This window comes from Crocodylus siamensis, chromosome 1 (assembly GCF_052110815.1).
Source record: "Crocodylus siamensis isolate JL-2025a chromosome 1, ASM5211081v1, whole genome shotgun sequence".
Classification (NCBI taxonomy): Eukaryota; Metazoa; Chordata; order Crocodylia; family Crocodylidae; genus Crocodylus; species Crocodylus siamensis.
This window is the reverse complement of record NC_143395.1, coordinates 353,447,920-353,472,093: the sequence shown is the minus strand read 5'-3', so window position 1 is coordinate 353,472,093 and position 24,174 is coordinate 353,447,920. Positions and strand designations below refer to the sequence as shown.

At 43.3% G+C, this 24,174-nt stretch overlaps 1 protein-coding gene across 1 annotated transcript; it reads right to left on the bottom strand.

Annotated features, from left to right (window-relative positions):
• Positions 1–2,220: 2,220 nt before the first annotated feature.
• Positions 2,221–7,163, bottom strand: PCDH20 (protocadherin 20). The gene is made up of 2 exons (XM_090024651.1): positions 7,052–7,163; positions 2,221–6,309 (listed from the first exon to the last, which is right to left on the bottom strand). The coding sequence occupies exons 1-2, from the start codon at positions 7,100–7,102 to the stop codon at positions 3,619–3,621; spliced, it is 2,742 nt and encodes a 913-aa protein (XP_089880777.1). The 5' UTR covers positions 7,103–7,163; the 3' UTR covers positions 2,221–3,618.
• Between the last annotated feature and the right edge of the window lie 17,011 nt (positions 7,164–24,174).

Below are 24,174 nucleotides of genomic sequence, written 5' to 3'. Positions count from 1 at the left end.
AGGGGGCAGGGCTGGGCCACTGGAACCCAATCCTGGCATGCAGGGTAGGCAGAGGGTAGTGTTGGGCCCTCAGGATCCTACCCTTGCACATTGGGTAGGGAAGGGGTGATGCCAAGCCCCAGGTCCTGATCTGGCCTGCCGATTGCCCTGCAGCAGTCATCTGATATGCAGGTCAAAAGGTTGAGAAAAACTGCTTTAGGACTATCAGTGATTAGATAATTCTGCATTATAAAAAGAAAGTGTAGGGGGAGGAAAAAAAAGAGAAAATTTCAGTGACCCATGGAGCTCCCATCTCTTTGAAAAGAATAAACTGGAAAAACCTGAACTAATTACTATGCTTACCTTCCCTGGGCTTATTGCCCATATCTTGTCTTTTTTTTGTAATTTGCTAATTCTAATTAAAATATATATTTGCATTGCAGTGCTATGAGGCCTTTGGCAGCATAAAGTTTAGGCCAATCTCATTTTTACTGAACTGGAAAAAGAGCACCCGCTTACTCTCAAATCGGCCAATGGATATCGGACTGTTTAATGAATGGGACATTTATTTTTGTGCCAGCTCAACTACCAACATTGACAAGATTTGCATATACTTTGGCAAGTCCACTGCCACAAGGTGTTAGTAAAATGGGCCTATTATATTAGAGTCTAATTTATTTTAGCTCCACTCACTACAAAATGTTTTTCACATGAAAGGAATTTCTGTAAGGGATACACTGGCAACAACACGGTCTGTAGAAATGGGCCTCTTATTTTACACACCAGGAAAATGAAAGCATTTTTTCTGTGCAAAACTTGTAATGTGCCATCAATTTCAGATAACTGATGAGTTCATCACTAGCCAAACTGCTGCATGCGTGCTTGGTAACTCTTTTTTTACCCGCTGCCTGAAGTTCAAAATATAAATATGTGTTTTCCAAAAGAGAGAGAGAGAGAAAGGAAGGAAGAATGGAATCCTGTCTTGCAGCATTTGCCTTCTTCAGTGAGATTACCTGAAAAGGGGTTTTTCATGAGATTGAATATGATACCCTTACACTGAAAAACTCCTTACACCAAAGAAGGAGTATATGATCTTATCTACTTATGACAGTGCTGGTTTCAATTAAACTGATTTATTAAAAGAAGAAGCAAAAGACTGTGTGCACACAATTATTAAAACAGGGTCATCTAAGTTAATAAAATATTAAACAGGAACCGTTTAAGCCGAACTAAAAATGCTACACTTAAATTAGTAAATTAGTGCAATTTTGTGTGTTGACAAGGCCTGAGTGAAAAAACCACAATCTTGACCATTTTAAGATTGCAGGATAAAGCCCATGATTTTAAAGTTCATGGTCTTGTTCCTGCTTATATTTATGTAAATAATAAAACTGTTATCAACTTCACTGGAACCAAGAATGGACTTGCAGTTTGAAAAATCCAGAAACTGCAGAAATCCAGAAACAATGTAGAAAATGCTATTTAACTTTTACTTAACCTGTCACTATATTCGAGAAATGATATGTGGAGGATGAAGAAATAGCCCACCAAAACATCATAATATATCTCCTATAAAGAAACCATTTTCAAAGAATTAATGCTATTTTTCTTCAGAGATAATAATCACTGTCTCTTTTTTGACACATGAATTTTCATGGATACATACCATTTTCATATATTAATAATATTAAAAGGAAAAAAACAAGGTGATTAACCAGAGGCATTTGACAGGCTGAATTAATTTCTCACGGAATATAGCCAACTAACAGTGCACAAACAAAGCATGTCCAGAAAGTGCATAATAAAATGGTAATATTTGGAACTAGTTAAAAAATATTCTGAAAGAAAATTTTGCTAGTAAGGCAAAAAATGGGCTAATTTCTGATACTCTTGCTTATGCTAAAAAACAACACTGATTTCAGTGGGCCTATAGTGGAGAAAAATATTACTCAACTTTTATATAGTAAATCTATAGATGTACTGCATACATTAGTTAAATGAGAACCTGATTCTGTGCCTTTTATATCAACTGAAGCCTTGCCACAAACTTCAGTGGGTGGAAGACTATTCCTCAAATGACTGTTTTAAAGCATAATATGTTTTGGAAGTAGTATTAAATTATGGCATGAATTACATCAGAAGTAGAACAGTAAATGACCAGATAAATGTGAGAAGATACAGTTTGTAAAAAGAGTAAGCTTCAGCTATATCATTAAAATGCTAGTACAGACAGAATGAATTATTATGAAAATATATAGCTTTAATTTGCAGACATATAAACACTTTTGGTACAGTACAGACATATGATGCCAGAAATCAAAATAATCCATCTTAAGCTTAACACTTATTTACCTTGTTTACACAGAGAAATTTGATGTAATCATCGTACAAAAGATAGTTCCCAGCTCTTACAATGAAGTGAAAGTGATACATCACTGATAAATCTGCTTTGTTGCAGAGGATACAGCAAAGAATAAATTATCAAGAAAATATGTCACCAGTCTTACACGTAATATTTTGGATCTGATCCAAAAGCAAAGCCAATAAAAAGGAGCCAGGACTAGGAGCCAAAACTCAGAAATTAGATCTTATACATGAAATACCAATCCAGAGAGCAGCAATAGTCAGTATAAACTAAGTCCTAAAATTGCTAATAATATGAAATGATTTTTGTTTTCATCTGACAGAACAGATTCAGAAGTATCACGTAAAAATATATTACACAACCAAAGTGATGAAGTACTACTGACAGATTGCTGAAAGTACAAAAAAAAATTAACACTTCCATGACAGCTAAGGATTTAGCCATTCCCTTGCTTCCTTGTATCTGGCCACAGACTTATTGAGAGGGGCATAGAGTTTTGTCTGTCTTTGCTGTAAGTACTATTAATACAATTTTCCATGATAATGGCCAGTAAACTGCTGGAGCAACTGGTAATTTGTGCAAAGATAATATGCCTGCAGTAAATGAAAGATTTAGATGTCACAGCAGTTCAAATTCTCACTGTGTGACAACATCTTGCATTCTTGCTCCACAGGAATTGCACTTCTTTTTAATGCCTTTTCTTTCATAATGAGCAAACTTTGCTTGTGAGGTAATAAACATTCTCTTTGTTTTCCTAGTGCATTTTCTTTTCCCTATTCTTTTTGTTTTACATACAGTAGGGCACACCTTTCTTTTGTGTAAATGTCTCTATGCCTGTGTATGTTTTATTTTTTAATCAATATATTTAAAATATACTCTGCATTTGTCTCATGGACAGTACCTCAAACAGTTCCCCGCACAGGAGTAGCTGAAGCCCTCTTGTGGTTACAATGACTTTTAAACTGAAGTTTAATGCATCATCATCTTACCTTCCTTTTTCTTTGCGATCACTGATCTGATTGGTTTATGAAGGCTGAAAATGATATCCGTGTTTTCAGAGAAAGATTGCTAGCTGTTAGTACTAAGATTTCATAAAAAAGCTGTACACTGAATTTGAAGTTAAAAAACTGTAAACAGCTATTTACATGTACAATATTATTAAATTATAAATTAGTGGTCCTTCACTGTAATCTCTGCCAACACACGTTCCATTTGGAGTTTGAGTATCATCCAGGGTTTGTTAGACGTTGGTTTGAAAAGTCTGTATGGAAACCTCAGATATTCGAAATCTCCATCGGTTTTTTCTCCAACATGTGTAGGTTAATTCTTCTGTTTAGTGGGATTTGTACTTCCAAATTTTCATCTGCACTGTGAGGCTTTTTCCCTTTCCTTAAACAGATGTAAATGCCCATCCCAGTCACTAGGGTGATTGATCCCAAGCTTATTATTGATAGAGCTACTAAGGTAGGCACGCAAGATGCTGACTCTATTTTTTTATGTGTAGGCTCTATAGATATTTGTGGCAGTTTTTCCTCTATATTGATATCAGGTTCCTTTCTTAACAAACTTTCAATATAGCTCTCATTGCTAACAGTGTCATTGACAAAAAGGTTTACCATGACTGTAGAGTAGAGTGGCTCTGGGTAGCCATGATCACTGACTTTCACAAGCAGCCGGTATAGACCATAGTCATTCTGCATCAGTGCCTCCTCCAAAGTGATATTACCTGTTTTCGGATCAATCCGAAATGATTCAGGTCGAGGACCTCTTCTACCTATGATGCTGTAAGCTATGACAGCATTCATGCCCGTGTCTTTATCTACAGCATACACCTCAGTGATGGGAGAGCCAGGAAGAGTAGATGGAAGTACCAACAGATAGGACATGTTAGATTGAGGAAACAAGACCAGAGGGGGGTTGTCATTTATGTCCAGAAGAAGAACTGTTATTTTTGCAGTAGAAGACAAAGCAGGATCACCTCCATCAACAGCTTCAATCCACAGGACATAGGAGCTTTGCTGCTCCCTGTCCAGAGAGACCTTAGCTCTCAAAATGCCTTTGCCAGTATCTATGACAAAAATATCACTTCCATTTACAACTGAAAGGGCAACCCATCCATTTCGCCCTGAATCAGCATCCGTGACACTGATAACTCCAATTTCACCAAAACCTGGAAAGTTTTCTGGTACAAAAAAGCTGAAATCCTTATTGATAAATCTAGGACTATTGTCATTTTTATCCAGTACTGTGATGGTGACAGTAGCTATTGATTCTCGGGGAGGCAATCCAGAATCTACTGCTTTGACAGTGTACCTGTATTTCTCTTTTTCCTCTCTGTCCAGCTGGGTGGAAACTGTAAGAACTCCAGTGGTTTTATCTAGAGCAAAATAGGATGGAGCATCAGGCCCTAGATAATAGGACACTTTCCCTCTCTCTCCACTGTCAGCATCTGTTGCATGCAATTTGGCCAAGAAAGCATTGGGGACATTGTTTTCCTCAATGGATAATTCTATTAATTGTTGAGAGAAAACTGGTGAGTTGTCATTATCATCCAGAACTTGCACTTTAATTATTTTGTTGACATGAAATCCCTCTGAGTTCCATGCAACCACTGATATTTCATAAAGCTGCTGTACCTCATAGTCTAAAGGCTTTGTAGTCTCTAACAGATATTCATTATTGTATGGTTTATATGGCGTCAATCTGAACGGCCCATCACCATCTAAGTAGCAATCAACTTTGTATTTTTCGTCTGGGTCTTTTATGGTAAAAAATGCAATTGGAGTGTTTACAGGCTCCAGTTCTTTCAAGTAAACCACCCCATCTACTTCATTAGCTATGAAACGAGGGACCACCTCCGGAGGTCTCATCATGACTTTGATGATGGACAGTAGGACAGTGATCACAGCAGGGATGCACCCAGGACCGTTGGCCAAAATGATCAACCGGTGGAGTCGTGGAGTATCACCATCAATCTTCCTGGAGAGTTCAACAATGCCTTTGCTTTCATCCAGGTGGAACAAGTCTTTGGAAGGCTGTGGGACCTTCTGGCTGTAGGAGTAGGTGATCTGGGCATTGGAACCCAAGTCTGCATCCAGAGCACGGACGGTGGCCACGTGTGCCCCAGTGCTGGAATTCCCACAGAGGGTGACATTGAGCTGGGACTCGCTGAACTGGGGGCAGTTGTCATTGACGTCACTGATGCCGATGGTGAGGGTGGCACTGCCAACCAGCGGAGGAGTGCCCCCATCCTCTGCGAAGATGAGGGTGACGTACTCGCCCCTGGCCTCCCTGTCCAAGGCACCCATGACAATGAGATAGGGGGTCCTCTCCCCACTCTCATTCTCCTCCACGTCCAGCGTGAAGACCCCGTAGTCGTCCCGCAGGCGGTAGGTCTGGACGCCATTGGTGCCCACATCAGGGTCCAGGGCCGGGTGCTCGATGGCCAGGCGAGTGTTGACCGGCGCGTTCTCAGGCACCCAGAGGCAAATGTGGGGCACGGGGAAGCGTGGGGCATTGTCGTTGACATCACGGATGGCAATCTTCACCTTCACCAGGCGGAAGTACTCCTGGGGCAGCACTAGCACATCCAGCAGCAGCAGGCATGCCTCGGGTGAGGGCGCGGGTGGCGAGGTGCCGGCACCGTTCTCTGCACACAGCGCCTCGCGGTCTATTTCCAACGCCGACGTGTGCAGCTCCCCCGAGCGGTTGTCCAGGCTCACATACTGGCCACCTAGCCCCTGCGATGCCAGGCTGAAGCTCAGCGCTGGCCCCTGGGCTACTGCTAGTGCTGCCCCCACCTGCTCCTCTGCTGCCCAGCCAGGCAGCTGCAGGTCCCTTGCCAGGCTCCCGATAAGCACTCCGGCCGGCAGCCCCTCATTGAGGCTGTAGAAGAGCTCAGTGGCGCGGCTGTAGCTGGCAAAGCAGTTGAAGGGGCCGGTGAAGAGCAGGACGAGGAATAAGTGCTGTGTGGAGGGGGCGGAAAGAAAACAGGGGGTTAGGCAGCAGTTCCGGCTGGCTGGAGCATCCGTTCCACAGCCCCCAGCACATGGGGTGCACCCCAGCGCCCCTCCCCATGCAAGCAGCAGCCACCCCTCTGCACGAGGCACGGGGGCTTAGACAGCAGATCCTCCTGGCTGGATAATCACAGCCCCCAGCATATGGGATGCACCCCAACCCCCTTCCCCATGCCATCAGCAGCCACCCCTATACCCTACGCACCAGGCACAGGTCTGCCTGGCTGGAGCATCCCGTCCACAACCCCCAGCCCCCGGGATGCACCCCTCCCCCACACAATCAGCACCCACCCCTATGCCCTATGCACAAGGTAGACAGCAAATCTGCCTCGCTGGAGCATCACAACCCCCAACCCATGGGATACCCCCTCATGCAATCAGCAGCGACCCCTATGCACCAGGCACAGGGGTTCAGACAGCAGATCTGCCTGGCTGGAACATCACAGCCCTCAGCCCATGGGATGGACCCCCGCCCCCCCATGCAATCAGCAGCCCCCCCCCCCCCCATACACACACAAGTCCCACGAACCCCCGACGCATGGCTCTTCCCCTCGGCAGGGGCACGGAAAGTTTGGCAGGGGAGGGGGGGCATTTGCCCAGCCCCTTGCCCCGCAGGAAGAGCCCGGGTCCCCTCACGCAACGCCCCGCGCAGGCACCTTCCCCCTGAAGTTGCCCGGGACGCGCTGCCTACCTGCAGGCTCCCGCGCGCGCCGGAGCTGGCGGGCCGGCGCGGCTGCCCCATGGCCGGGCGCTGGAGCCGGAGCCTGCCCCCCCGCAGCCCCGCGCCGCGCTCGCTCCCTCGGCGGCGCATTCCCCCTCTGCCGGGCGGGCGGCGGCGGCGGGGCTCCCTGTCCGCGCATGCAAATCAGGGGGGAGCCCTGCAGCCAATGGCAGCGCCGCTCCACACCGCGCTCCGCCGGGCGAGGAGGCGGCGGCGGCTCCTCTCCGCCGGCCCCGCCCTCGCAGGTGGCGGCCGGGAGCCGCGCGCTGCCCTCAGCCGCACGACGGGCGGCTGCTGCCCGGGGCGCGGGCGAGAGGGCAGGGCCTCGGCGGCTCCGGGTAGCGGCAGCTGTGTACGGTGGGCTGAGCTCCTGGCGAAGAGCGGGGCTCAGGGTGCTGCACCGCAGGCTGGGGACCAGCCCCAGGGTCACCCACCGCCACCCAGGGCCATCCCCAGACCAACCTTCCCGAGGTCAGCCTAGACCCTGCTCAGGACCGTCCCCAGACAACCCTTCCCATCTTTGGTGATGCGTAAGGCGGGGGGCAGGCGGGTGCACGTGCACCCCTTAAGCTTGGCGGTGCGCCCCATGCAAAAAGCTGGCGGCATCTGCGGGTGGTCACCGACCTGCGCTCGCCACCCCCTACCCCCCTGCCGCCAGCACGCTGGCGGCTGTCTGTGGGAGCTCCCCGCTCGCCGCTGCCACGTCCCCGTCGTTGACACTGTCGCCCGCGGGAGGGCGCTGTGCCCTCCCTCCTCCCCCCCAGCCTCCGGGGGCACGCGGCGTTCCCAAGCATAATCTCAACAAAGCATCAGACCCTTGAGCTGCCAGGGTCACCCGCTGCCACCCAGGACTATCCCTAGATAACTCTCCCAAGCACAATCTAGACCCTGCATCAGACCCTGGGTCTGCCTGGGTGACCCACTGCAACCCCCTGCCTGAGGTGGGACCCTCTCCAGCCAAGCCTCACCAAGCACAGTCGCTGCCAGGGTCACCCACTGCAACCCAGCACCATCCCTAGCCAAAACCCCTCCCCTTCCCAAGTATGATCTAAACCCTGCATAGGTTATGCCACTGTTCTTACCCCACTCTCCTTTCACATCCCACCAGGAGCACCTTCTTGCTGTAACTCCTTTTCCTTCAAATGCGGGCCCCCCCCCCGCAACCTATATCTCACACACTTTGTCAGTCCCATAGATCAGTGGGTCTCAACCTTTTTTGGACCAGGACCCATTTGTAAACATCCATGCCCAGTCCTGACCCACTGCCGCCAGCCCCACAGTGTATGAGATACCAGGGACCCCAAGCAGCCCCTTGCAGGCTGGAGCTCTGCCAGCCTGCAAGGGAAAAAAACCATGCTTTCCCACATTTTTCTCCTTTAAAGGATAATCCATTTTTATTTAAAGTTTGTTCACCACCCCTTCATATATTCTGGTGACCCAGTTTTGGGTTGCAACCCACGGGTTGAGAAATGCTGCGTTAGCCCACTTTTGTTACCGTATTTAATTATCCCACCAGGAGGGTGGGCGTGCAGAACACCCATTCTTCTTGCTTTAGTTTCTTTCCTTTCTTGCCTTTTTCTTTTTTCTAACAGCTGTTATTTCATGTACTTTCTGAGTCCCAGAGACCTATGGCCTGGTGTCATTTTCAGTGTAATGAAAACAGGGCTAGGTTTCAAAGGAAACTGCCAAACAAATTAGAGCCTACTAGTTTTAGCAAAAAGGGGATGGGGCTCTAATGCCTGAAAAAAACAACCGTGAACTATTTGCATTTAGAGGAAATGAGAGAGAGATGATAATGTGACTTGCCTGAGGTCTCAATGAAGCCAATGTCAGAGGATTCTAGTCTAGTCTGTTCTGGTTTTTACATCCCCCTCATCAGCAGTGATCCTGGTTTTCTCTAATAAAAAAAAAAAATCCCCAATTTTTAGATTAAAAAAGTAACCCCAAGCCCACATTTTTCCATGATTAAAATGAAATATCACTATATATATATAATATATATATGTATGTATGTGTGTGTGTGTGTATATATATATATATACACACACACACACATACATATATGTGTATATATGTACAGTAGTGTTTCATTTTCATCACAGAAAAATGTGGATTTGGGGTTACTACATGCGATGCTGACTGTGCAGTAGTGGAAAAATCCTGCGTAATAGTGTCACTGTACAGACAGTGCTAATACACTACTGTGTAGTATTATTAGGCTACTGCACAGTAGTGTCACCAAAAAGACCTTTGATGGTGCTACTGTGCAGTAACTCTGGTTACTGTGCATTTATTTAGTGCTTGCTCATACAAGTACTAAATAAATATGCAGTAATGACTACCCAGTAGTGTCTCATGTAGACTCACCCTGTAAGAACTATCCCAAGATAGTTCTATGAAACTATGAAACTATGCTGTCCCCCTCCCTGCCCTGCATTGTTTCTGCCCTGCTCCACAGAAGAGAGTGCTTTTAACTTTGCATGGTATCTCCTGCACCGCCCCAAAACTAGGTTGTTGCCTCCCCATCATTTGCTGCTGCATCCATTCCCTGGGACCACGCTGCCTCAGACAGTGTCAAGTTGGCACATATGCACAGAAAATGCTTGACTGACACCTGGTTTACAGACTTAAATAAGAAAGCAGAAGGTTTCTTCCTCTCCTCACTCCTGAAAACAGCAGTGATGTCCAGGTCTGTGTACAAGACTAGAAACCGAGCATTCAGTTCAAATGGGCCAGGACGGGTTTGGCCGTGATCAACTCTTCATGAAAAAGGATGATTTGAAACTGTGCCTCAGCAAGATAGAGGTTGAAAAGAAAAGTGTTTTGTACTAGTTGGAATTTCTTAAGGGCTAATGATTTCATGTTATGTATATTTCTGTAGTCTAAAGGGAAGCCCAAATTAGGACAGAAAGGCTTACTGTATTCCAGCGTCCTGGAATAAAAAAAGAGCACACCTGTCTCTTCTCAAGAGAATCACTTTTTAAAATCATTTTGGAGTTCTGAAAAGTGTATAGGCATAGGACACTCTCTTTTGATCAAAGGTCAACAGTTACATTGGTTAAATCAGTCTGCAGTTTGGGCAAGGACCTGGATCCACTGCTAAATGCTCACAGAGCAGCATCTGCAAATAATGTTTTTTAGCCAAGAGGCTAGCATCTGATAACCTCCCAGCTGGAATAAGGAACACAGAAGAGGACTTAGAATGAATGGCCCTATCCTGTATATATCTTCCATTATATAAAGAAAGGAACTGTATTGTTGTTGCTGTAAATGCATAACTAAAATAATAATAAAAAACTGGGTTAACCTTGTGTAAAGACAGACTTGCAAGGCAAGATTCTATTTTTTGCTGAGTTAAACAGGAAAACACTAAACTGCATTAACACTTGTGGGCATCTGGATGAAATTCTTTATTATAAACTCTCTATACCCAATCGAAGTGTTGATAGATGTAAACCATTAATGATTAAATATCTGTGATTGAAAACCTGGGGAGGATGAGGAATTGGTGGTCTGAGAAATGAGGAACTGATGACAGGAGGAACTGAGGACCTGGGGAATCAGGAATCCAGTAAGCAACAGAAGCTCAGAGATCCTGAGCTCCGGCCTATACCCCTTGTCCCAGGTTTGAATTTGTTTCTACATTTCTATTACCTGATGTAAATGCTACTTAAACTTTTGCCTAGCTTTCCCATAAAGTGATTCTTTTGAGAAGAGACAGGTGTGCTCTTTTTTTATTCCAGAATGCTGGAATGAAATAAGCCTCTTTGTCGTAATTTGGGGAGAGAAGGCTACCTCTTAGACTGTAGCAGTACATCTAAGCATAAAATCATCAGCTCTTAAAAAAGTTCAGCTAGTACAGAATACCTGTCTTTACCACGATGGGCTACTGAAAGAAAAGCTAACCTGCCTTGTGCTAATTACATTGTCTCCTCTTAGAATGTTAAGTCAAATTCAAAATCTTTATCTTTATTTTCACGGTGCTTAGTGGTCTGAAACCCAGCTACCTAAGTCTTGCGAAAGCTCCAGGATAAGAATGATGTCTGACAGGTACATTTGTCAGGAACAGAAGAGCTGTCCACTACTAGGTTTAAACTTGTTTGTACACAAGATATGGACATTTCAGCAGTCTTCCAAACAGATCCAATCACACAGGGTCCTCTATTTAATGCACTTCTGGAATTCTCTCATATACTATACTGATGAGGGGAATGTAAAAACCAGAATAGACTAGAATAGAATCCTCAGACATTTCTTTATGACCTCAGGCAAGTCACATTGCCTCCTTTCTCATTTCCTCTATCTGCAAAATGCAAATACTACGAGGTTGTTTTTCAGGCATTATATTCTGATTGTCTTCTTGCTGAAACTGGTGGGAGCAGGATCAAGGCTCTAATCTGGCTGGTAGTTCCCTTTAAAATATAGTATCATTTTAACTACATCAAAAATTATATTAGGCAATAGTTCTATGGGACTTACAAAGTAAGTGAAATATAGGCTGCTAGAAAAAAGGCCTGGCTGTATTTATTATTCACTAATCTCTACCATCCTGAAATCACTGTGTATAACCCTTATAAATTGCTTATCTCTTTACAGTTCAATTCTAGCTAAAATAGACCAGGCAGTTCATTTAGTATATGTGCAGTTCAGAGCATACATGTTTAATTTAAGAGATAAATCAAGCTACTCAGGCCCCTTACTAAATTCTCATCCATGTGTCCAGTACTGCGGGACTGTCAATACGAAAGGTAGTCACATGCTTCAGCCTATTTCATTTTAATCTAGCTGGACCTGATGAATGCTTTTAGTAGGCCTACCCTAATTCTACGTTTAGTGGATACCAAGGGTAAAAGTTTCATCAAAGTCAATGAAAGTTTTCTTTCTTTTCTTCAATGAGGCTGAGACTTCAGTCCAAAAGTCCATGGGCCCCATACATAAATGGTTCAGGCAGTTTGAAGAGTTCTTCTAGCAGGAATCATTTGGGAATCCCAGCAAAATTCCCATCACAGTAGAGCTCAGCAGTCTTGCCTCCACTTTGTTCTCTGAGGACTGCATTGTCTTTTTTCCCCACCTCTCCCACCCCAGCTTGCAAATGATTGATAAATGTCACTCACCTCATGCTCTTTCCTAATTAGGATGAATTACACAATATTTCCTGAGACTTCCCGTATAGTAGGGTGCAGCTGTATCCCACAATAACCATTTATTCTAATGCCTATGATATTGTATTTACCTGCTAAAATGTAGTTGAAATATTAGAAGTTGAAAAAGTAGCTGAATGGTAGCAGTTTTATTGGGATAACAGGCATGAGCCTAATATAATTAGACATGTGCCAGTCAATCTTTTCCATAAACAGTGGACTTGTCCTGATGACCTTTTTGAGAAATAATGTTAGGTCAGGGTGGGGCAGGTAGGTGGGGGTGAGGCATGGAGAGGAGGGGAAAGAAGAGTAGCAGAAAAGATACAAAATGAGCCCTTTTTTAAAAGGTTTTCTGACAGTCTTTTGCCTAATCTAGGAACAATTACTGATTCCTGTTGACCTACAGATTTGTAGTCATTTATTAGGGGTATGAATAAGATTTTAGTAGTTGTCTTTTTATATTTCAATAGCATTAAATCTATTTTTAATGTGTCTTTTTACCTTGTATTTTACTTCATAAAATCCTATCACTGCTAAATATTCTGACATTTCATAATGAGCTAGTTCTGTCTAGGATACTGTAACTCAGCCAAATTTCTGGGTGTGGCATAATTGGGCAATAAGAAGGAACAAGTAAATACATTTCTATAGGATTATTGTTTGCCTCTGGTGAGTTGAGGCACCAGATTGAAGATCAAGTGACAAACCACCCAAGAAGCACAACAATTATCTATAACGGCATTAACTGAAATGTGCTTCTGTTACAGTGGAATAGAACTGATAAAACAAGTGAATGGGACTTACAGCATTTATGTTCTTTTATTACATGGATGTATCTGGTAATAACACTTAAATGGAATGCTCCTTTTTTGTGGGTAATTTTCCAATTGCAGGTTAAGTGTAGTCAGCCAGATCAGTCAGTTTGGACTTTTGTCCTTGAAGGGGAACCTCAAAACATTTTTTGGTTAGTATGACACCAATCCACAGAAAATTGTCAGGGAAAAGGGAACATGGAGAGCCCTGTCAGATCTTCTAAAACAACAAGGGGAAACTAGCTGAGTCTGCTAGAGTGGATTGTGAAATCGCTAGCTAGCCATACGAAACTGGGTTTACGGATTCCAAATACTCTGGTCAGGGAGCACCTGTGAGTTCCTACAACAAATCTAGGATTATAAGCCCCTCTGTTTGACATTTTAGACCTGGCTAATAGCACTGTTGCATGTATGCACACACATACACATACACACATGGGCAGATCAATAATGTTGAGAAAGGAGTGCAGATAGTGGGGTGCATCATTGCACATAACATAACACACATTTTTTGTCCAGGCAAAAATAAACTAGAAGTTTTACTAATATACTATGGCCCTAGGACTTCATTATTCAATTAAATAACAAAGGAAAAAACAAATATAACTTTACTGGAATATGCATTCATTTGCTAAATCATATATTATGTATATAAAAAAGAAGTCAGGTAAAAATAATCAAAATATTTAGTTTTATTCCTTTTATCATTACAGTGAAATGTACATCTCTTTCAGGCCTGTTTAACAAAAGCCTCCTTGAGCATCTTGACAGCGCATCCCATGCTTCATTGATAGTTATTTCCACACCTGAGTTGATGCTCACCTGAGTTAATGTTTCCACACCTGAGTTCATGTTCCTAGCTAGAGTTAAAAACAGTGTGCAAGACTGTGAAATAGAAGCTAAATTACCTGGTACAGTTAACAGATCAAAGAACTGTGGAAGAAAGGATAGCTTGATTAATGGAACATCAAAACCCTTCAAAAAGGAGAGAGGGTCACTATCACCTGTAGAATGAAGAGTCCAGAAGGAATCAGGTAGATTATAATGACCATGAAGACAAGCAAATAAAAATGCTGAATAAAAATGCTGCTGCAACTTTCAAGCAATTGGCTTAAAACTTTGGGTGGACTGGGAATCAAAGAAGAGTGTGACTGCATCACTGCATCTACCTGGATACTACTCTGCACACACATGTGCGCACACACACACACACACACACTCTCCCACTGAGATCAAGGTTCAATTATTACTACACTCCAAGGAACAATAAAATCTGGGGCAGTTTGTGCCAGAGTTTGTTGCTCTTGGGTGTGCCACTTGGGGTGGAGTAGCCCCAGCTGGCGGGTGGTCCTGGGGTTCAGCCTGCCAGCCTGAGGCTGCTTCTGCCTGGCTCAACGTGCTGCAGAGGGATTGGCTTGCTCATAAAGGTGCTTCAGTTGGGGCTAGCCAACAGGCAGCCCCCACACTGAAGCACTCCCGTGCCCCAGCTAGCCCTGTCAGCATATACACATGCATTGCAATATCTGCCATAGGATAGTACTTATGTCTGGCAGTACTATCCAACAGTGGGGTAAATTAGTTTATTCTGGCCTAATAGCACTGCACGTGTAGATGCTGACATTTTACTGCAGAACTAATTAGTCAACTCCACAATAAATGTCTCATGTAGACGCAGCCACTGAGGTATAGAAAGATATTGCCACTGCTTTGAATAGCTAATATGCCAAAGAGTGAAGACAGGCAAATAAGGGGGTGAAGAAAGGTAGTATTTTTATTATTAGCAGCAGAAGCTGTTGCCTTGACTTGGGGAATTACATAAGTTTCACTTCCTGCCTTCTCCTTAAAATGTGAGGCTTTACAGATTACAGAGCCTGTGAAGTTGCCACTAATACCCTATGAATTTCAAGTCAGGGTTTGAGTTTTCAGAAGCATTTGGTGCACTCACTGAGTGTGTCTATGTGAGGTACTTCACTGCACAACAGACTAATCTACTTCACAGCAAAGTATCACTAATAAACTGGGTACTAGGCTACTATGCAGTAAATAGGCTAATACACAGTTATCTACTACCTGAAATTACAGGTAGTAGATTAACTGTGAATTAGCTACTGTACAGTAGCACACATGTAGATGCTCCCGGTCAGCCCAGGCAGTAGGGGGTCTACTGCTGCTTGGCTCAGTACCATGAAGTGGGAGCTGTGCTAGCTGCAGGGGCCACTTTCTCCCCACCACATGGGGATCTGGAACGTCCTGATCCTCACATGGCTGGGAGAGTTGTCCCAATTCCCATGTGGCTATCCCCACCAGCTTTTCCCTACTACATGGGGATCAGGACCTTCCCAATCCCCACAGGGCTGCCACGCAGCATGCCTGAGGGGATGACTCACAGGGATTGGTACTGATCTTTTGATCTCCATGTTGCTGGGACACAGCAATCCACTAGCCTCCTGCCCTTTGCCTGGCACCCAGGGGAGCCTGCAAGAGGGCAGAGCAAGGCAGAGTCTCGCCTGCTCTGGTTGGGAGCAAATTTGTTCCCAAGCCAGAGCACTTGTAGACCCTTTCCCCAGGGGCAATTTACTGCTTCTTTTTTAAGGCACAGGAACTTTACTGTACATTAATAGCACATGTAGACATACCCATTGATTTCAATAACAGCTGTGATCGCTCAGCTTCTCTGTAAATCAGGGCTAAAGTGACCAATCAACTATTAGAATAGAGCAACAAATTAGACTAAGCCATTGTTTCTTTTGAAGACACCAGAGATAGTTATAAGCCTTGGGGCCAGCTCTGGGGCAAACAGGGGTACTGTTCTTTTTAGAAGTTCAACAGAACAAACCTCCAGGAAAAGTGTCAAGGTTGCAAACTATTGCAATATTACAGTATGACTTTGGCAGGGTTACACCCATAAACTTCTCATGAATCAAACCCTGTAGGTCTCGCACATCTTTACTGTGATATAGGCAAGACTGTGGCCCGGCTATGCAGCCTGCAGGGGTGGGGTAGGGGGAGTGGGGTCAACTGACAAGACAAGATGGCTGCTGCCTCTTCCCCCACTGATGACTGGCTGTGAGGACTGTTTGTCATACAGCCCTGCCCTTTAGCACCAATCAGTGGTGAGGGGTGAGGCTGCATGACAGATAGCCCTTGCAGTCAATCAGTAGTGAGGGATGGTGTCATATGAGGAACAGACCTCGCAGCCAATCAGAGGCATGGGATGGTGTGGGGTGGATGGGTTGGGGGTGCGGAGAGGGGGGAAGGATGCTGCACTCTACCCCAGGTTGCCAGCCTGGTCATCTGCCTGTGAAATAGGCCAGCAGCTGCCTCAACATTGGTAGACCCCGAACCATTAGTTAGATTGTTGCAGGAGATTAGAGAAAGAGGAAACTGACTGTAATCTTTGCAGAGTACTGTAGCCAATTGAATTCAGTAGTTTCAACCAACATCATTGCAAAACTGTTTTGATGTTTGGAAGGGGAAAAAAAATCTTTTCTGCTGTTCTTTTTATTTGTGTGTGTCTTCACACTTCTTTTCTGCCTGGAAATGAACTAGAAATATTGTAGCATTGTGAGAAAGATTACTCTCCTATTATTTCCTGCCTGATCACAACTAGGTTCTGCAAAGGAAAACTAATTAAAAGTTTACTAAACGAGTGTAGGCTTTTAAAACTAATTAGAAAGGCGGGATTGACTCAGCTTTTAACTAAAACCATGTTTTTAACTAATGTTTTGTAAATCATATTACACAATGTTTTAGCATTCAGTTTAACTTACTCCTCATAGAAGCCTTAAAACAATAAATTTTAAGATTTTTGTCCCACATAAGCCAAAGCAGTGGCTGTGATACACCATTAATATGACACAGCTGAATACTGTTAAATCCACAAGTCTTTCATTATGTTTCTCTTATCACATTAGTACAGGGACAACATTCCAGTTTCTGCCAGCTTACTTTCTACACACTGCCGGCAAGTATGAGGGGCTCATGAATATTTAAATGTTTTTGAATTGAGTTCTCATTGACATTAAGCCATGGCTTCTGAACCGCAGTTACAGCCACCTGATGCTAGAAGTCAGATTTGTGATGAAGATCATGCCACGAGCAATGGAACACACAACATGAAAGGAAGCCTGTGATGCACCAGGTAGTTATTAGATCACCAAGGCGTGTGGACACCAGAATGTATCTAGCTGCCATGTGTCACCCAGTTCCCATTGGCCAGAGGTTGCAATTCTGCTTTATTCTATGGAAATGGTTAGACAGACAGGGGATGTAATGCTGCCATACCTCTCGTTTTTTACTTTTGCTGTTCCAGGCCCCTGGCACATGTTACACTTAAGAGATGATTAACCAATTAATCATGGCTTAAGTAGTTACCTGGCCACACACTAATGACATTAATCATGTGATAAATCAAGGAATAAGCCACAAAGTTATTGCACAAAAGATGTGTAACAGCTTTATGGCTGGTTCCTATCATGCCATTAACTAAACATATAACAGGCTGATTGCGGATCCCAGCCTCCAGAGCTCATGGGAGTCCTTGACACACATGCACTTCTGAGGCTGGATGATGAGTAGCTGATTGCCACTCCTAGCCACAAGGATCCATAAGAGTCAAGCGCTCTGATGTGCTTCTGAGGCTGGGAGCTGTGATCACTATGACTCCCAGTTGCAGGGTTGCACTGGAGCCCTGGACTCAGATACTCCCCTCCTTCAGCTGGAAGTGGCAGATTAGGGCCCTCAGCCTTCTGGGCTCAGCTAGAGTCAAAGACTTCACTGTGACCCCATGGCTAGGAGTCCAGCTGACAGCATCCAACTGTGGAGGTCCATGGTTCTTCCCACTCCCACAGCTGGAAGCCCTATCAGTTCATCAGGGCTCTCTGCCAGAGGAGCCTACTAATTGCCAGTGCAGCGGGAGCCCGGGATCCTGATCTCTGGCTTGCCCAGCATCAGCAACATGGCATGATAGAATCTAAGGCTCAATCTCATAATCACACCTCCTGCTATGCACATGTGGCATGCAAGGAAATGTGATTGTAAGGATCTTGGCATGGAAGGAAATGTGATTATGAGGTCCCATTAATTGCCCGTCTTCCAGGGGCCTCAGTTGCAGCTCCTTCTGTCCTCCTTCTGTTATTTTCTTTGGGCTTGAGTATTTTCCATCTATAATCTTTTCAGAGTGTTTTCAGAGGATGACTTACATGAAAAATGCAATTCTATAAGAAAAATAACATGTATTGGGGTTGGAAAAATTGTTCTTTGCAAGCTTTTGGGTACAAAAATCCTTCTTCAGGCATAGGGAGAGTCTGCTGTTATTCTGTGTTTCTCCTGCATGGAATAGAAACCAATATGCAAAATTCAAATCTGTGAAAATGCAAATACATGGCATTAAGGATCAGAGGCAACAGGACAAAATAGGTGTGAGACAGGTGGAGAGGGGAAGGAAGCAGGAAATGTTGACCTGGTGATAGACTGTAGCTGGTAAAATGTAGAGAGGTTACCTGGGGTATTGGGGTATGCATTCCTCATTGAAAATGGGACATTTTAAACATTTTTAAAACCAGATTTTGCCATCCATACTAAGTCTTTATTCAACTAAAACTCTTAGTGTCTTCAAATATTATCCTGCTGAATAAGGAACAAGATGATATTTAGGATGTGGACCAATTTTCCTATTTTATTTGCATAAATGAATCAGATATAAGGGGCAATTTGGTACATCTTTATTACTGTGGGAAATGGAAGAATAAAATTCAGCATGAATTCAGCATGATCTTATCTGTCATATGTAGCTGTAGCAATTCGCTATAGTGAAGCAGTTCATTGCTACAGTGACATAGCTATTGTGTCATGGTTTGTGCCTGCCAACACTAAGTCATTAGCATGTTGCTACTGAGAAATAGTGTCTTGTGTAGATGTGCCCACTAAGTAGCATATAAAGATTATATGGGGGGGGTTTCCATTATGACTTGGACTAACACACAAATATGCTGGAGCTTCACAGATTGGCATTAACATAGTTTTGCTGCAGTTTCACACATGCTAATATTCTCTATGAATTTGCATTTTTTATTTTCGTACATCATAGCACCATGATCACTGACATATTTATTGACCTGACTTCTTAACAACTTGAAATGATATATTTTGGACTTTTTCATAACAAATTTTCTATTGATTTGCATTAAATTGCAGAATAGCTTTCTGGCTAAAGTCTAATGTCAGAAAAAATCTGTAATGAGAATAAAGTTCAGATCCTTAACAGATATAAATTGACAAAAAAATGTTTTCTCTATTGGAGAACTGGAATGCTCAGAAAATTGTGAATGGGATATTTAGCTGTGGGTCAGTAAAAACAATACTAATTATTTCAGGACATTGAACCTTATAAAATCAAAGACTTTGAAAGTCTCTTAAAACATTCTTAGAGTTTACAAAAGTAACTCAAGTTCATGAATGTTTTCTTTCCTAAGTTCACACACTATTTATTTTCAAAGTTGGTATTTGAAAAATAAGCAAATAAAACATGATTTTTCCTCAGTTAAAAGGTGCATCTGGTGTGTTTGTTCAGTGTATTATATTAAACATGGCATGAATAAGTCATCAAAGGGCTATGCTAATACAACTGGATATATATATACACACACACATTTTTCTCTTTCTCGCTTTATTTTTTAAGTTCACTTCTATATTAGTTTTTCACTCAGTGCTCTGTTTTCACCCTATTTGTTAATCACTTCTTGTTTTTCTCTCAGTCTTGTCTAAGTAGAACACAAACCCAAAAAAAATTGTGTAGGAGTTGTTTAGTGGTTCCTTCAGTTAAAGCTTGAAGGTAATTAGAAGGTTATTATGTTGAACACTGATACTATCTTTGGGAAAATGAGGACTCCATTCTCCAGAGCTTAGTGTTTTCCATGAGCAGCCATACAGTGGAAAAAGTCATGTGCATGAGAAGTTTTAGTGTCAGGCCTTAAGTGTATGGTGTTCTCAGTTCCTAAGACCCACATTTAAATTAAACACCTAGATAGCTGAAAGTATCTGAACCAAAGTTGCTAGTAAAAATGATAGCATTTTTTAGCTTCAGAACATGGTCCCATCTTTAAGGACATGGATCAGTGACTGTAGAACACAAACAAATAACTAAATCATTGACATGATGTTAAAATGTGTGTTGCTCATTGACGAATATACTATGAGTCTGGTTCCACATGCTCCTACACTGGTTTTACCTCAGTGTATGTCTAGTGAAGTCAAAACAGCGTGATTAAGCAGTGATTCAGGCCTAATAATGTCAGGCTTCTATCGTGAACTATAACTTTGTTTTCCCCACTCTACATCTATTGACTTTAAACTTTACTGAATCCCACATAAAAAACTGTTTTAGGCCATGCCTCCAGGTATAGTGAACTGGTGATTTTGATGTATGAGGAAGCTGTAGAGGACTTCCAAGTGTAATGATAGAGACTTTTTGTGACCAATTTTGCCATAATAGCATTGATCCCATAACACCATGGAGGTCATTATGATTGATAACTGAACTTTATAATTCTTCTTAGGAACGGTAAACATTGATTTGCAATCACAAAAGGCAGGTATACCATGTTGGAAATATTGTACCTTCTGGAACAGATTTGCTGGAAGAAAAATTTAATGTTTGTGATATTGACCTCTATGAAATATTATATCAAATAGGCTTATTTCATTTCTTCTGCTTTTTTTATCAACCTACAAAATAATTAAACTTTGTCTGGATCATATGCATACGTACTATTGAGCAAATATTATTTAGATCAGGAAAGGAATTAAAAATGTGTCTTTATATTCTGCAGTTTATAAAGAACCTTATATGCCTTTATAGATTCTCACCCAGCTTTATAAAATGGGCATGATTTCAGGTCAGGGCTTTCAGTAGAAACTGAATCCTAACTCCCAGTCCTGCCAAACCTTCCCTAAGTCTTATTCTCTGCCAGTAGAGTACCATAACTAGTGGTGGACAAGTGAGACATGAGCCCAGGAACTAAATAAGAGGAGTGCTGGCATGGAAGAAGGGGAACATAAAGCTCCAGATGTGGGAAATAGGGTATGAGCCAGCTTCCCCCTCCCAACAGAGAGTGATTCTGTTTCTCACCTGCTGGGCAGCTGGTTTTTTGCTGTTGAATTCAGTGTTTCAATTGCTATTGAGCCTAGTTATTGCTGATAGATACCACTTAACCCCACTGCTGCTGGCTGTCCTGAAACTGTCCCACCCGCCCCCGCAACACCCCCCTCCCGTACAAGCTGTGGCATCTCCAAGGGGTTGTGGGGTGGGTGGCAGATTCTACCAATTATGCCTTGGTGTTGCCTTTGAGTGGACAAACCCCCCTGCCTGTAGCACTGTGCTATTCCCATGGTGGGCTGGGGTCATTCTTTTCCCTTTCTGGTTTTCTAAGCATCCAAGTAAGGTCTTCTACATCATATCTTTGGTTGTCTAAATGCCAAAAATGCTACTCCTACACAGAGGTTGGCATTCTATTCCTGGCTGCATAGCTTTGCATATGTTTGTGACTGAGTAACTATGCGGTCATACAGAATGAGCATGTGAAGTATTCAAGCTCTTTGCTGATACATAGTAGCCACATGCTTCTAGAAATGTAGCTGGCCAAACCTCATAGCAACAAAACTCTGGCTCAGGGACAAAAAGTACTGCGTGTATACCTCCCTTGCTCCCACAGTTGAGGAGCTAACGCAGTCAACTGGGAAGCTGGAGGTTTTGGTTCCCTTTACCCAGAAAGGGGTTTGACTCTGGGTGTTTCTGACTTCTGCATACAGCACTACAACCACCATGCCAGAAGTCAGCCATTAACCAGCCCCTACCGTAGTGTACCTTTTGAAGCTGAGCTACTCACACAGTCAGTGGAAAAATACATCGTAGGTAGATCCTCCCACCTCACTGGAAAAAATGTCAAAGGCATTCTGGCCCAATGTATCTCCCTCTCCCCAGGGGTCCAGCTTCAGATGAAATGCCAAAAAATAGCCTGGGTAATTGCTGGGATTTGTGAGATGCTGGTAAGTCAGAGATTCACGTTTAAACCTCCTCTGAAAAGGGAGTGGTAGTAGGAGCCTGGACCTCCAGCTTCCTGGCTACTTGCCTGAACACACAGTGGGTGTTTGTAGATGACACTTTAAAGTAAGTTTGAAGTGGATTAAATGCCTTTTGCACCACTTTAATGGTATTGCTGTTTGCACATTTGGTGGTGTATTGTGTATTCATTCCAGCTGCTGTAGCACATTCGGTGGCATAATGTACCTTAAATGACTTTGGGATGCAGCAAATGACTGTAGGGTACTGCAAAGTAAAACACCTCCAAGGAGTTTTAGTTTTCTACCATACAGCCACAGTCCATGCAGCTCAGGGGCAGTGCAGGCAGCCCGGGCAGCCTGGCAGCAGCCCAGAAAGGCTGGCTCCATAGAAGGAAAAAAAAAAGTCCAAGTAAGTCGAGTACCCATTACTAGAAGATTTCTGAGGATCATATCCCTCAAACAATCTATTGAATGTGGAATAACAGCTTTTGAGGAAAGAAGGGCCCAATGTACAGAGGAAACCTGAGAAAGAACCCCAAGCACAACATTTAGAATTGTTTGATGTGAACTTCACGTGTGATAAGTGCAGAAGGGACTGCCATTCAATAATTCCTACAGTCTTGTGTGGAGTGACTATACTGGCATTTTGCATAACTTGTGGCACTATCCCTATTGTCCAGCAGTGAGTAAGAAGCTCATATAGGTGAGGAAGAAGCATAAGGTTTCCCACACTTGATGACTTCTGAGGGAATGCTGTCTTTTCCTGGGGCCTTTCCTAGGTCAGATTGTCTATGGCCTTAGGTCCTCAACCACTAAAATATCATCAAGCTCTTCAAGGACAGACAGACTCTGCATAAAGTTAAGGAATGTGTCAGTGACATTGCTTTCCCTTGAATAGAGTCTAAGATAATATTCTATCCATCTTTCCATCTGTTGCTTTTTATCTATTATGACTTTTCCTGATGCTGTCTTTAATAGAACTGGCTTCTGTGCAGTTGAACATATTGCCTTCTTGATTCCATCATACATGTCTTTGATGTTTCTAGCATCAAAAGCAGATTGAATTTCCTTGCACAGTCACAGCCAATAATCACTGGCATAGTATCTTGAGATTTGTTGGAAAGAATTCCTTGCTTTTGTCCATTCCTTCAAAGTTCCATCTGAGGCGTTCTTCTTGTGATTTAACACAGCAGTGTGTTTGGCCTTCATAAATGGAATCAATTCTCATGAGCATGCCCCAAACCAATCTGGGCTTCTTCTGCCCTGCTTGCTGAATATAGTCAGCTATCACATAGATTATTTTTTGAGGCTTACCCACTTCTCTTCTGCAGTTCCACACAAAGGGAGCTTTGAAGCAGTCTCCTCCAGAACCTACATAAACTGCAAGGTTTCCTGATGATCAGGTATATTGGTGATGTTAATGTGTGGCAAACATTGATACTCAGAGCAGAAGATTTTCTTTGGTTTCAGTTTGATCTTAGTGATCATAAGCAAGTCATCAGTGTTGCAATCAGCATGATGATAGTTGTGAGTAAGGAGGACATTACTGAGATTGGCTTGCCTAGTGATCTGGTGACAGTGGCCAGATCTTGGGTGCCTCCATGATACCTTATGGCATGGCTACCTTTGAAAGAATATGTTGGTGATACACAAGTTATGAAAGTAGCAGAACTTCATACTTCCTGTGTTTCATAGATTTCATAGATGTCATAGACATTAGGGCTGGAAGGGACCTTGGAAGATCATCGAGTCCAGCCCCCACCCAAAGGGCAGGAAGTCAGCTGGGGTATAGGATCCCAGCAAGATAAGCATCCAATTTTCTCTTTAAGGTGTTCAATTTGGGTGCTTGAACCACCTCTGATGGCAGGCTGTTCCAGGCTTTTGAGGCTTGGACAGTAAAGAAATTCTTCCTTATGTCCAGCCTGAAGCGGCCTTACAGGAGTTTAGAACCATTCAACCTTGTCATCCCTTGGGACACTCTGGTGAACAATCGTTCCCCCAAATCCTGGTGAACACCCCTGATAAATTTATAGGTGGCCATCAGATTGCCCCGAGCCTGCGCTTTTCCAGGCTACAGTCC